The following is a 15,481-nucleotide window of genomic DNA, read 5'->3' as shown; positions in this document are numbered from 1 at the left end:
GTGGTATCAAGAAAAAACAACAAAATTATGGTGACTCGATTTTTTGTTGAGTTCAGGAGTATGTAGGAGATAACATCCTTTAAAAATGTAATGTCACTAGACTTGAGTCCCGCTAAGTGCGAGTAAGATTAGTAGTATCAATAAAAAAACAAAATTTGGTCACTTAATTTTTTGTCGAGTTTAGAAGTATGAAGGAGACGTCCTTTAAAAACGTGATGTTCCTAGGATTGTCCTTTTTCCAAGTATTAAGAGCTCTTCTTTGATACTAACGAATGAAAATTCAAGTATGCGCTTTGCCTTTTTCTACATTCTAGCCCCAAGTTGAAGTTTCATTTGTAAATAGTAATGGCAAGATTTTTTCCCCTATTTTGTGGCTACAGATCACTTATTGTTCAAGTAAATCCTAGTACTACTAATACTTTACTAGGCTTGCGGGGGACTGGGTTCTTAGGTATCATTACAAAAGTTCTCTTAATTTGCATCACCTCTCCAACCAAACTACCCCGTGCATTTTTACCTTGACACATAGAGAATGAACCTTTTGAGCCGATTGAAGAAATAAGAGAGTGGATGATAGAATTGCAGGCAACATGCACATTACTTAGGGGAGGAGAGTATACAATATGACTTTGGATGTGGTTTGGTCTTGAGAGAACATTAATCCTGGCACACCGGTGTTTGTTAGCAGAAGGAATTGAGGTTAACATTGTATTACTTTATCGTGTCAACAAGCATCCGTTGTAGTCTAGTCGGTTAGGATACTCGGCTCTCACCCGAGTGACCCGGGTTCAAGTCCCGGCAACGGAATTTTGCATTCGTTCAGTATTCGTTTTTGTATTTAGTCTGTCTCGTGGGTTAGGACACTTCCGCGTTTCTCCTGTATCAGAGCCAGCCAAGAGAGAGAATTCTTCATCAACCTAGATTGTCCACACAATGCACATACAACTTGAGATAGACACTGCCCTAGCCGATGTACCCAACAAATGCACCGGAATCGCACAGCCCCACTGTGCAAATTGTAGTTTGACGAGGCATCCTTTGCGACAGACCGGGCCCAAGTCAAGTTTTGTTGTATCATAAGATACAACAAAACAGTGGATGGCAAGTTTTGTTGTATCTTATGATACAACAAAACAGTATCCACTGTAATGATACCAAACACTTGCATATGGTGATATGGACACTTGTACATGGTTTTGTCTTATACTCTCTCTTCTTCTTCTTCTTCTTCTTCTTCCATTCTAAGATGAGATCATTGCTGATATTTTTTTGTTGCATCTTGTGACGTCAGAATAGCACTGACACTTGTACACGATCGTGTAGGGAAAGGACCCTAGGACCCCTAGGGTCCTTTCCCTGTAATAACTGCGACCACATGGCGACTGGTGAAGACCAAGAGCAGAAAGTACACTAGAGGTCCTTTCCCGACCAAGGGACAAATTTTACATGCTGAGTTGTCCACATACTGTAGGAATGGACAGCAGATATACGGCCAAGATCTCTTGCCCCCGGACTGTCAACCTTGACGATACAAAGAATTGTATGAGATTTTGTGTGAGGGGGCAGTTCTCTTTGGCCTCTCTCTCTCTCTCTCTCAGAGGGAGAGGAGACCTCATCTGGCATGTACTAACTTCTTCATTATAATGCTCCAACGACATCCGTACAAATACATCATCAAGGAACTTTTATCCTCGAAAGGGGACAGAGAAATCATGTTCTGTCAGGCGTAGAGACCCACAAAGGAGTGGCAGACACCACCATCATATGAAATCACATAGATGGATCACATATACTCTCCTGCAGCATGGAAATTTGTAGTTTTTATTACACACAATCCAGATAATAATTGAGACCTATTAATTTGTAAAATGCTAGCTAGGCTTTTACAATATCGTCCAAACTAGGTAAACCTAGGAAATTGGGAGCCAAAAATGCATTTCTATGTTTCTATGATGCCAAGGCATCTCAATTACTTCAAGATATAGCTTCTCATGAGAGAGAGAGAGAGAGAGAGAGAGAGAGAGAGAGAGAGGTCACATAAAGCCCTTTAATGAGGATCCTCTAATTAGGTAAAACAAGGCACACAAAGAAGGCATACTCCAGGATGCCAAAAACAATTACTTTCAATTCATAAAGACACATTGGCCTCTTAGGGGAGAATAATACTCTCTCTCTCTCTCTCTCTCTCTCTCTCTCTCTCTCACACACACACACACACATGTAAGGAAGAACAGCAACCCTTGGGACACAAACTTTCCCAGTTGCATAACAGTGTCAGCCACGACCACAAGTTGGTCTACAAGTTCTAATACCCTATGTATGACCAGTAGTGTTAAAAATGTCTAGTAAACTCTTCCCGAAATCTTAAGGGGGAAGGAAGTTCACAACTCAATACTCTTTGGATACAAAATGCACCAGAACAGAGAATATTTCATGACAAAAACACCTCCGGCGTTCAATTGGCATGTGTGAGAAAAAATCTGAAAGAACCAAAACCTTGTAAACAGAGATGTTCTGGAATTAAAAACCAAGGCATTCAGCACTCAGTGAATTCATTACTTGTATGTACAATGTGACAAACCCAAAATCAGTAGTCGTACATATATCTAGGCAACGAATGAACTCTCTTTCTCATAGTAGGGACATTCACAAGTAAAAACTCTATGGATACAAAATGCGCCAGAACAGAGAATTTTTCATGAAATACACAACCAAGGCATTCAATTGGCTTACACCAGGAAATGCGGTCGCTACTTTGTGTATATACAAAGTGAAAAACCAAAACCTTGTGAAAGGCTGTAGATAAGAAAGTAGCCAGGGTTTGGGTTCAAATCCCATGTACATCCAAGTGCACTCCCTGACCAACAAAGTATTGTATGATAAACTCGAAAGCAAACAAAGCCCTTGTGGAACCGACTTGTGGTGCAAGGACCAACTCTGCCGATCTTCTTGTGTATATAACATGTATACGTAAGTAGTATATATCTGTACTGTAGAGACCATCACCACCATGTATATGTTCACTGGGTCTTTCAGTTTACCTCGCAGTTTTGCTTCTTTTCCTCACAATCAGCGACATCACACGGGCAAAAAATGATAGTTTCTTAGCTTTCCCGGCCTTCTTTGGGAATTCCATCTCAGCCATAACTTTCGCTGCCTTCTCCGAGGCTGGCACCTTAAGGGTAAACACTTCAGCCAAAGAGTCAAGACTAGGCACTGCCTTACCATGAAAAGATTGAGAAACAAGCCTTCCTTGGCTGCTTTTGCCAGTCGTAACACGAGGACTCTGTGCCGCAGAAGTGCTAACAGATGATGGATTGCTGCCCGTTTTCCGCCATTGCTCATGCTCTGCCCGCCACTTGCGAAGCTCTGCTTCGACAGCTAGCTTTGCCGCTTGAGCTTCGTCTGCCTTCTTCTGGGCCTCTTCCAATGCCTTCAGCAGCACGGCTAACTCCTTTAGGGTATCATCAAGCTTTCCTTGAGCTTCTTGTTGCTTAACTGTGGCTGCATCCACTTCCACAAAAAAAGATCCAACTTTCTTTCCAGCAGCGTCCTCTGCTTCAAGCCCAGCCTCATGCAGGGCACAATACTCTTCAAAAGATATACTGATTGTTATCTTCTGCCCTGGCTCAGTTCCAGGCTCAGACAGAGCTTTCAACCATGCTAAGGCCATGGCTTCTGATGCCCGAAAAGCTTCACCCTCTTTCACAGCAGCTTGAAGTCCACTTGACATACTATTCAAGCCTGCCTTAGCTTGCTCTATTTCAAGTCTGCCCTTGCGAGCTTCTTCTCTCGCCAGATTTGATGCTGCTTTCGCCTCGTCTGCATCTAAGGCCAGCTGCTTGATTGCAGCCGGAAGGGATCTCTTTGCTTCTCTAGCCTTTGTTTCCCCTGCTTGAGCCAACAATACCTTAGCTCGAACATTGCAAAGTTCATCCTGCAAGGAAGCTAGTGTTGCACAAGCTATTTGCTCTGTTTCATGTGCACTTTCAAGCTCGGTCTGACGTTTAGAGACCTCTGTTTGAAGGGTACCTATGGTTGTGGTAAAGGAAGCTCGCTCATTAATGGCCTTTTTCAAGTTTAACTTCGCCTCATCCATTTGCTCCAGAACCTTTCCAAGTGCTGCTACATGGTTCCCTTCAGCAACCTTGGCTCGATCCAGTCTCGCTTTGGCCCCCAGTAGCCTGCACTCTGACTTGCTCATTTGGACACCTCTTATTGTAGAAAGGTCCCCGATTAAAATTTCCATTGATGTGTCTGCATCAGTCAAGTCCAAGCTTTCCAATTTTGCCATCCTTGTACATGACATTTGCACAGGCTCGACCCCAGATTTTCCCCCGAGCTTGGGTTTAGGAATTGACCTCAAGGTGGTGATATCAGCCTCGGTTTCAGCGAGGGCCGACTTTAAAACTGTCAAAGACTCTTGAATAGAATCATGCTCTTTGACAAGCTTTTGTACCCTCATTGATGCATCATCCTCAGCACTCAAGGCCTCTTCACACTCTCTCAGAGATGATTGCTTAAGACTTTCCAGCTGTGCCCGTCTCTCGCGAACGATTTCAATCTCCTTCTCTGCTAGCTCCACCTCACGCAAGACATCCATATGAAACTCTTTTGCCAGGCTCTCATTTGACACTTCCTGAGGCTGACTTGTTGGAGGGGATGAGCTCCCTTCACCAACAGATGTGACCGGAACTTCACCTTTGCACACTCGTATCTGCCCATTTGTCTTCTCTAGTTCATGTAGAACATCGACAATAGAAGCCTCCTCGATGACAAGTTTTTCTTTGAGGTGCAACATCTCTTTGCTTGCCTTTGATATATCACATCCAGAGGCACCCATTTTCTACACGTATGAAAAAAGAAAAACCAAGCAAGACAATCAGCCACAGGCGAAAAGAAGATCAATTGCTCCCTTTTCAAGTTTCAAAACTATGTGCAGATGTAAACAATCCAAACCTCTTCCAAAACTTGGGTATGCGACTTCCGATCCATTCTCTCCCCAAAGAGTGCGACAGCTTCTTTCACGATTTCAAAGGGTGCACCTGGTGTAGCCCCCGATTTGTGGTCTACATTAATACCCAGACATGGAGAGCCCACATTAGAGAAAAACCAATCAATTTCAAGCTTGGACGTGGACAATGCCAACAAGAGATATTTCAAAGTGATACCAAGGCACTTCTACTGCCATACACAGACGGTAAAACACTGAGTTAATACATAATTGAAGCGATTAATCCTGTTCTTACAACATGGGATGGTGTGGACCCGTGTACACCACCATTCAAACCTAGGACCTATCTGCCAATCATTACTTTCATATAATGTAAGAAAATGCAGGAAACTCCTCCTCCTTTCTTTTCTTTGTGGCACGTGGCTCAAACGGTGAGTCTTTCACATAGCATTTCTTTGATATGCCACAAACCTGCATCCCCTACCTTTGAGCCTAGCAGGACCATCGTTCTTTCTCCAATTAAATGAGAAACCGCACATACCAGATTATATAAGCAAAGACAGCAGCTAAGTGCAACAGGAGACAGATAAAAAAAATATACCAGGAAAAGCTTTCAGCAGGTTCCCTGTAGATGCGGCTCCGGAATCTTCTATTCTTTCTACAAGATTGTCAATCTCCAGCGATGCCTGAAACTCGAGCGGCTCAGAAAGGGGTCCCTGCTTTTTGCTCAAGGCCTCAATTTCAGCAGCAGACTTTAATGCTTGCATATGTGGCGTGCAAAGGGGCACCCTTGCATGCTCTTCCTGTGAAGATTTTGCCTCTAAGTCCTGCTTCTCTTCAATTTTAGGAGGCTTCAAAGCCTCAGGAGAGTGAACAAGAGGGCGTTGCTTCTTAGAGTCAACCTTCAGTGCTTCTAATTCCAATATTTTCTTGGGTGAAGACACTACGGGGGAATCTGAAAAAATAGCAGAGGCGTCCAGAGGAGCTTCATTTTCAGGTGCTGGCAGAGTGGTCATGTCTGCTTCAGATTGCGAGCTATGGCAAAACCCAAGACGGGGGATAAAGATGGTTTAAGGTGCGTGTATGTGTGTATGGGCCTGTGGAGGGTTTGGCGTGACAAAGTGGGCGGAAGTCGTCGAAGAGGAGGAAGCTCAGCCTTATTGCGAGGCCGCAGGCGAAAGTATCGCTCGTAATCTGTGCAGACAGGAGAAGACCAGGAAGCATTTCCCATGAGGAGAAGGGCAGAGAGAGAGAGAGAGAGAGCGCCGAGATTCTAGAGAGAAGAGAGAGACGCAGAGAAAAAGAAGAAGAGAGAGAGAGAGAGAGCGAGAGAGAGAGAGAGAGAGACGGCAGCCGGCCGTCAAACTTGACGTGACGTCAGATCTGACGCTTCACCACGTGTCATTGTTTAGCCTTAGTTTTCTCGAGGCGATTCAAGTTTGTGGACTTTTTAATTCTGACGCTTTTAGACTCCAAGCGATGGGGCTTTTTAAAGCCAAGATCAAGGGTTGTCATCATGGCACCATGAGCTCTACGGTGGAGATCCTCCATTGCACTTGAGTCTTGAGAACCTTCTTGAAGACTCATCAACACGCAAGATGATTGCCAAACTTGAAAGTTTGAAACTTTTAACCCTTGCACCACTGCTTGAAAAAAACCATTTTCTTGGTCATGTTTTCTAAGGGCAAACCAGGCAGACAACCGCCAAAATCTAAGATGTTTGTCAGGATTTACAACTAAAATGCCCAAATTTATAGCTTGCATATCAAGGTTTCTTCGATTTACAATCGAGATTTTTTATTTTCAATCCAGAGATTCACACTGCAAACAGAGATATGTGAGCACTATTTCGAACCACTCCTAGAGCACATTACAAGCAACATATTCACACCTCAAGAAGTGGCCATGTTGGCATCAATCCTCCGTAAGAGATAACTTTTGCCAAAATCGCCACATTTACAAAAAGAAATGTATAGTTATAGTGACAAATAATTGGTACATGAGCGACAATTCATGAGGCACAACTATCCAATAGAGTAACATATCAATATGCTTCGTGTGACCACTCTCTAAGCACAATCAAGCAAGAGTGCCAACTTAGATAGGTCCATCTATCTTGCTTGCACAAGAAACATAAGGTGCCTTTGAGAAAAAAAAATCACTTTGTGGTCCATTGAACTTACATATGTTCGATGCCCTAAGACAAATTCACATGTTGGCCAATGAAAAGTCACATGTGCTATCTAAGAGAGAGAAATATGAGGACCATTTCATTACCTTTAAATAAGGGCAAACTTGAAATTCTCCCAGTTTTTAGGTCAAAATTTGAAACCTTTGCCGAAAATTACACTAAAACTTGTGCAAATTACTGATCATTTTGGCCGGTTAAAATACATTGGACCCCAGTTTTTTCCTAGCACTGAACAAGAGGGAGTGCTCTAACTTAAATTATATTTTTTGTGGTCTTGACTGGTTAGATGAGAGAGAACTCCCAGAGATACATCTCCAACTCGCTTTGGACACTTCCACCAATAATGACCCTTTTCCCCACAATGATTGCAATGCCAATCCGCCTTCAAGGCTTCCTTTTCAGCATCACTCTTCTTTTCTTTGTTGTTGCTTTTCTTCTTACCCTTCTATTTCTTGTTATTGTTGGAGGAACCGGTCAAGGCTTGTAATCTGACTTCTTCCCTGTATTGAACCACTCCTCCTCATTCAACACCATTGGAATAATATCGTCCCAAGAAATAGTATTTAGTCGGCCACTAGTAAAGAATAGAAATCGGTATCCTCGGGAGGTAACTGGGCCAAAAGATGGATGGCCATGTCCAGTGAACTGATAAGCTTTCCCATTTGAAGTATCTCTTGTGAAGCTCATGTATCTTGTTGATGTGATCCATCCAGGGTCCTCAACTGCACCTCTAAGGCTATTTGCTTCATTGGAGAAACTTGATCATATAGTGAAGAAAGTTGATCCCAAATCAACTTCGTGTCCTTCATCAATCGAATGTGATTGATGACTATTGGTGTACTGTTGAGAATTATGAAAGAGTGGACTGTCATCATAGTCACTTTCCAAAGGGTGTAGTTGTCACAATTCAATTGATGATCCGAGGGAAAGCTAGAGAGGGTAGGTATTTTGATTTGTTGATCACCTACATCGGAGTAGAACTCGAACTAGTCTCCCCACTCCTCATTGACGAGTGGTTCACCACTGCCACTGGTAGCTACCTCAAGATGTACTTCTTCATCACGCACCAAATTCATGTCAGAATCATCACTCCTCTCCATCATGTGCAATAACTCGGGCATGTGATAAGGCTAGGTCAAGGTAGAAGAAGGAAAATCTTCAAATCTACCCACTACAGCCAAAATCATCCCAAAATGAGTGAAAAAAGCCAAAAAAGACAGCAAACCATCTCTTTTGTAGCAAAAATTTAGCACTAAAAACTCACACAAATTTACCAATCTGATTCGAGAGCACGTCGTGGCTCGATACCATGTCAAAGGTGCAGTGGAAAATGATAAATCCGGTGATGATCTTGTATGCAACTGCGAGCAAGCCTCCTTTTGAGATCGGCCACCAACGGATATCCAATCTAGCACGATAGATCTCCTTGTACACAAGCTCCTAGCATGAACCACCCACTATATAGGCAAGACAACCACCTGCAAGTAAAGAGGGGACATGTAGGGTGTCTACATGGTTGGGAGAGGGAACGCTAGAGAGAGGATGTGAATTCACATGCAAAAGATGCCAAAGGGAGAGATCACTAATTGTGGAAAATAACCTAGAGAGAGAGAGAGGCTACACACATCAAAATGCTAGAGAGAGGAAAACGCTAGAGAGAGAGTGTGTGCCCAAACACTAGAACTCTTTATCAATCAACATGTCAAAGAGTACAAGGGGGGGTTGCATACATAGGTGATTCCCAAAACTGTCGTACCTAGCATGAAACCGCACAATCTCATAAATGGCCTAAAAATACTAATAAATATGTAAAGTCACTTAAAGTGACCAAAAACACATATTTAGTAGCAGAATTGTAGAACACTCAAGACTTTGACCTCGAGAAACCCTAGGAATGAGGGTCCTGCCTCATGCCAACCTATCAGGTGGGCAACAGCGTGGAGTGCATCGTAGAGAAAAGGTATGTCTACCTTAGATACAGCCGGCCATAGCCACAATCTTGGCGGGGTCGCTATGTATAGATTGTGTATATCGCGTGCGTTCAAGGACTGTTTTTAAAACTCCTTATCTATGATTTTTTTATAAATAAAATACACCCTTTTCCTATTCAATCTGTAAATTTTTTTCCCAATTCCATTTTATGGTACCCTTCTGTATGTGAAAATGTGAAAGAAAATGAAATTTAATAACCCCGTCTACTACACTCACGTGATAGTGACATAATGTGACCCCCCCAAGGCCACAATACAACTCTCACTCCCTAATCAACTCCTGGGAGATACTAGAGCCACCATCGGGTAGGAATATGAATTCTAACAAAATTGTGGTGACCATATAGTGTATGTTATGTAAATTTGAAATAGATAATATTTTTTATTTTCAATCTACCTTGGATATTCTGTTGGTTGGTGAGAAATTTTATTTGATTTGTGTTGGCAGATGAGTAGATGCAAATAGGAGGACTCATTCACTTTAGGCGGCCTCCACTTCTCCAATAAAGAGCAAAGCCTATTTAGCTCTCCTTTATCTCTTAATTTGTAAAAACCCCTCTAAAGCAATACAAATTATATTTTAAATAAATTAGTTTACATTTTACTTGAAGTGGAATGTACCGCTCTTTTGAGCTTGCTTTTGGAGTTAACTCAAAAAGTGAATGCATGCACGAGGAAGAATCTCACTTGTGGATGGGGGTAAATTGGACCTAATTTGTGCCCATCGTCTTCTTCATTTCAAGTTTTGTTTTGCATTTTGTACATAGCTGCTCTATGTGTCGCGACATGCAATAGTGGTATCAAAACACAGACCTGCTGAAAGGAAAGGCATGGTGATAGATTACTGCATGCAAGAACCCCCACCCGACCCGAGCACCTATTGTGTTTTGTGTGTGTGCTCTTTGTGAGTAGCTATTCTACGTGTAAGAGTGGTTTTAGAGCAAAAAGTGAAGGCTCAATGACAACCAACTGCTTTTAGGAACCCCCCACCAATTCCAAACACCTACAACCTACTTGTAATGCCCTTCGAAGCCCACTTCAACCTTACAACCAAGGTGGAAACCAAGGATTTGACCTTGGCATACCATTGGTACTCAAAGACACCATTGGCTACTGCCATAGGCAAAGAGTTTGCAAGAGCCCCCCAAAGTCTTGCAATAGAAGGGGCTTTGGGCTCACCACATCAATGTAAAGAGCTAAGTATTTTACCATCTGACCATTCCACTCGCTTTTTTACTATTCCAAAAAAAATGTGCTCACAAGTTGAATTTAGAAGTTCAATTCCCTTAAAAAATCCTTTCCTTCTACATTTGCTACATAATTTTGAACTACACATTGTTTCCCACCAAAAACCCTTTCATACCACCTTCAACACTACATTATATATGCTTAAAACAACTCTTTGGATGATATCAACCTGAACTCTTCAAAAGATATGCCACAATCACCACTTTTGTATCCATCAGGTGAATATCATGTGGGGTTATTGAGAGAGTAATTGGCAACGGAGACAAATTGACATGAAGCTTTAGAGACTACTCACTGCAAGAAACTTGCTTCAAATCACGATGATGAAGATCGAAGACTCACAAAGATTCTATGTGCAACCTTTGAGCATCAACAAACTATCAAAGAATCAGAGACTAGTTGTTGCTCTTTTTAATTTGAAATGTACGAAGGTAAGAAGAAGGGCGAGAATGTTCTTTCTTGGCTAAAACAATTTGAATATTTTTTCTTGAGTGAAATATTTTTTAGCATGAAAATATTGAAATGTGCATCCAGTCAAATGACTCCAAAAGCTTATTCATAATGGAATTTTTTTCAAAAAAGCATCAAAGCTCCACACACTTTGAATGAATTTCATGATCAAATCAAAGAGTCATTTTTACCTTCAGAGTTTCATATACCAGCTTGTCATGATTTCCAAAGTTCTTAACTCTTCAATGACATGTGTACAATTGTCATGCAAAGGTGATGATAAATCCTAGTCCTTATTCATCTTTGACTAGGTTCTGTGCAATAATGGCTCTATTTTGTGTGATCTCACTAGATGAAGTATTACTAGGGAGTTTAACGTAGATCATAGGCTCTTTCTAGTCAAGTAACCTTGAGACTTGGTTTGCCATTATGGAAACCTTCACCACTACATTTTTCTCTTCCCTTCTATCCAACCTTCCTACATAAGACCAATCAAATAAGCATCCACATCAATCATGATAATGACATACATTGCAAGAGTTTCTATTGTCCTTGGTTGAAAAGAATTATCTTTGATTTCCAATGTGTGTGTTACTTAATAAGGAAGAAACTAGCCCTTTGGCCCTTGCCAAGCCTCGTGACTAAATGGCACGGGGTCTTGAATGAAGACCCCGCCATGGGATCGACGGCAGACGGCAGGGATCTTGAGGTGACCCGACGGCGGAAAAGAAAATAGCGGTGCGTCTCGCCACAGATTCAAACCCAAGCGTGCCTTGTGGCAAGCCAATGAGCTAATCGAGCACGCGTGTTGATTTCGTTGAAATGGATGCATGTTCACACTTACTTATGCTTGTTTGAGTTTACACCCCAAATGTACGAGTTTACAATATATGTCCAAATTTACATTTTTTAAAATCGAACAGCACCGCGCGGCTTTGCTTTTGTGCGTGGAGTTCTCCTCCGTGGATCCCATGACAGGGTCTTCAATCAAGACCCTATGTTCTTTAGTCCTAAGGCTTGCCAAGCCATTCCTCTTTCCCTTTTTCTTCCTATTTCCCTAGTTACAAGTCTTCCTAAGGCATACTTCACATGGTCGCATGCTAGATACCACAAGAGGGTAGGCAGCATCCAGGTCAACCTTACTATGCATGTCTTGTGTGCGACCTTGACACATTCCATTTATGTACATGATAGAAGCATTATAAGCATTTAGAATGAGAGCAATCCCAACAATGGTGCATTGACGACCATAACTTTACATAAAGTATTTACATGTCAACCACCATCGGCAAGCCTATAAGGCTAATTTCATAATAGCAAGTATTAACTCGCATAGAAATCCACCCAAATGAGCATGTTGCCATTATTTTACATCCTATCCGTGCCACAACACCACATCCACCCCCTCTAAACCTGAACATCATTGGCATGTTCCAACTTCAACATTGAAAGCTTGTCAAATATAGGTTGAGCTTTAGAAAGAAAGGCACATTTTGCATACATGTTGACCAATGTGTTGCCAACAATGATTTCTCTATCTAGAGATCCCTTTTGGGAGAGTTCCACATGCATATGCTTGCCCTTCTCTAAGAGTGTCAAGTTGCCACAAGCTTTAAGGTTGTAGACATAAGAGAATATGGAATCTGGAGAAATGCCTTACACTCGCATTTGTTTCAGAGAGTACAAAGCTTCTTCTAAGAACCCGTATTTGATTTTTCTAGAAATTAGCAAATTCCACATTACAACACCTTGGTAAGGTAGCTCCTCAATCACCTCTTCTACTCTTACAAAGGACTTACCATTTGCATAAATATCTACAAGAACATGGGCAACATGCTTGGATCCATAATACCCTCATCTGGAAATCTCTGCATGGAAATTTTCCCCCCTTGTATCGCACCTAAGCTGGTGTAAGCTTTCAAGCAGCAAACAAAGGTTACATCATCAAATGAGATTTCTTCTTTCTAGTATGATATGCCAATGCCTCTTTAGCATGTCCATGCATAACATAGCCCGAAATCAATGAGTTCCAAGAGACAACATCTCTATGTCGAAGACTTACAAGAACTTCTCTTGCATGTCAAGAGAATGTCAAGTAAAGAGAACCAAAGTTGGCATACATGTCAAGTAATGTTGTTCCAACAAGCTGATCTGTGTTTGCTAGTCCCCTTTTGATAGCCTCTACATGTATCTATAAGGCTTCTAGTTTTTAGCAAAGCCTCCTCATCTTTTCTGATCTATTCCATGCATCTTCTTTTGGATTTTCCTTTCTCTTTTTTCTTGAGTTCAATAGTTGCTTTGGCTTGCTCTACTTCATCCTTTTCAAGTATTTCTCTTTTTTGAGCTGCTATCCCCTCTTGATCTACTCTTGGGGACTTTAGATTTTCTTGTCATTATCCCTTTTCAATTTCTTGGTCTTTTCATCGTCTTCATCCAGTGATCTGGTCTTCTTTATTCTTCTCAGTCTTATCCTCGCTATAGGTGTCTTGGACAAATAAGCTTTTTCACTAGCCAAGTGTTGGGTCTCAATACTTCCTTTAGAAGCTCTTCTGCTTGATTTAACCATAAATACTACTCTAGACTAGGCAGTAGATTGTCAACTATTCCCAAGGGCATAATAGACTAGACGGGTAAGCACTTCGGCCCCTTCGATATAGTTCAAATTCTCAGTCTTATTGGTTGGGAGCTTGACCAACCCTTCACAAACATCCTTGCAAAAATAAAATTGATATTTAGTGCCAATCTTTAGTTGGTATGCCCTAAGATTGGTAATGGCATGGTTGGAATTGGTGTAACAAATAGGTCTAGATTTGGAGATAGCCAAGTGTTGTTGGTACAAGTGGAATGGATCTTCTAGCTCTTTCCTATTCAAATTTGCAAAGGTATATGAGGGCCCACCAGATTTGTTTAATGTGTTCATGGTGGTCACCTCCCTAGCTTTCACTAAATCACCTCTGTTTGGTAGCCATATGGCCCCTACTACCGTTCCTTTTGTTCTATAAAAGATGATCTTTTCCATGTTGGAATTTGATAGTGTTGCAGTTGTGTCCTCTTGGATGGTTGAAACTAATTCATGTACCCATATGTAATCTATTACTCAAGGTGGTAACTTGATATACAAGACAAATCTTCTTGAATATTCTCTAGTCTACTTTTTTCTTTAAGAGTGCCTCTATCTGGGGGGGGTGCACTATGTAATCATGTTAAAGTACCACATGGGTTTAGTAGGAAGGGTTGTTCAATGTAAAAATTCTAAGCAAATAAACAAAGATCTACATCAACAGAAGGGGTTTTTATATTTTTCTCTGTTAATTTTAAGTAAATCAACAGAGATCTACATTAACAAAAGGGGTTTATAAATTCTGCTTCGGAAAAATTGCTAAAATAAGGGATTATTGTAATCATTCAATTTTTTTGAAAAAGGGGTTTTTACAATAGCCCCTGATGCATGTTTATAGGGGGTCAATAGTGCTTCACCCGAGGCCTCTCTCCCCTTTGGCATGATAGAAAGTTCTACTTTAATGACCTCCTCATCTTTTAACGTCCTTTGGAAGATGGTGGTGGTGTTTTTGTTGAGGTACTCTTTGTCTAGCCATCAGGTTGCCAACTACTTATGGTGTCTTCATCCAATTGGTGTGGGATTATATCTTGCAATCTTTCAATTTTCTTCTTCTTTTTGGTAGATTATTCATGGCTACACATAAATCCTACAATTACGAGAAGTAAAGTTCCAAATATGTGAAGTAAGATTTTTTTTTCGCTACTACAGAGATGTATTGGCACTTTAGATCACAAGATTGAACTTCGAAAATTTACTTAAGCATGCAAGTTGTGTCTAAAGGCATCAAGGAACGTGCAAGCCATAAAGAAACCAAAATTCATAACATTAAACTAGTATCATGATATTGGACTGCTACATTTGCCATACACTTTTTCTGCACAACTTGGATGTCCACACCTATGTGAGTATGTTGCCCAAGTCTTGAGAGATTTTGATCATTAGAGGTTGGCATAAACCCCTTGCTATTGGGTTTTCAAGCCCGGTACCCTATGGAACATGCCCTATGGCATGCAAATACACTCAATTATAAGCCACTCCTTATGTGGAATTTTGCATGGTGGCTACAATTAGTTAAATTGCCTATATATGTAAAAGATTCATATCTAATACAAGAAATAGCGTGGTTTTATGTTTGGTGTGTCGATCTCTCTCTCTCTCTCTCTCTCTCTCTCTCTCTCTCTCTCTCTCTCTCTCTCTCTCTCTCTCTCTCTCTCTCTCTCTCTCTCTCTCTCTCTCTCTCTCTCTAATCTTATTATGTCCTGCTCTGCACGCCATCTACCTCCATGGCTCCTCATAGGAGGCACCGACCATAGCCTTGAACCTTACAATGGTATTAGAGCTAGCTGCTCCCATCGGCAAGGCAAGCCCACGCGGTGAAGAAGGTGGTTGTAGCAGCATCTCAAGATGTTGCTAGTTGTGACGCTCATCGGTGGCAAACAAAGATGCTCTCATTCATGCAAGACATACCAGAAATTTCATAGGCTTGCATCTCAAAACTCCATCATCACTAGGCATGGGCAAAAGGAAAAATATCAAAACACGAACACTCCAATTGCAGTGAAGGTAGTTACTGTTTGACTAGCACA

At 41.4% G+C, this 15,481-nt stretch overlaps 1 protein-coding gene and 1 non-coding gene across 2 annotated transcripts; one reads left to right on the top strand and one right to left on the bottom strand.

Moving 5' to 3' along the window:
• Window positions 1-734: 734 nt before the first annotated feature.
• Window positions 735-807, top strand: TRNAE-CUC (transfer RNA glutamic acid (anticodon CUC)). The gene has a single exon. It is a non-coding gene; the product is annotated as a tRNA-Glu (tRNA).
• Window positions 808-2,610: 1,803 nt separating this feature from the next.
• Window positions 2,611-6,226, bottom strand: LOC147442100 (uncharacterized). The gene is made up of 3 exons (XM_086528399.1): window positions 5,556-6,226; window positions 4,960-5,069; window positions 2,611-4,846 (listed from the first exon to the last, which is right to left on the bottom strand). Exons 1-3 carry the CDS (start codon window positions 5,968-5,970, stop codon window positions 3,038-3,040), a joined length of 2,334 nt encoding a protein of 777 aa, XP_086384525.1. The 5' UTR covers window positions 5,971-6,226; the 3' UTR covers window positions 2,611-3,037.
• Window positions 6,227-15,481: the final 9,255 nt, after the last annotated feature.

This window comes from Adiantum capillus-veneris, chromosome 14, assembly GCF_014529385.1.
Source record: "Adiantum capillus-veneris isolate H3 chromosome 14, ASM1452938v2, whole genome shotgun sequence".
NCBI classification, from domain to species: Eukaryota; Viridiplantae; Streptophyta; class Polypodiopsida; order Polypodiales; family Pteridaceae; genus Adiantum; species Adiantum capillus-veneris.
The sequence above is the reverse complement of the archived record's forward strand: the minus strand, read 5'-3'. Positions and strand labels throughout refer to the sequence as shown.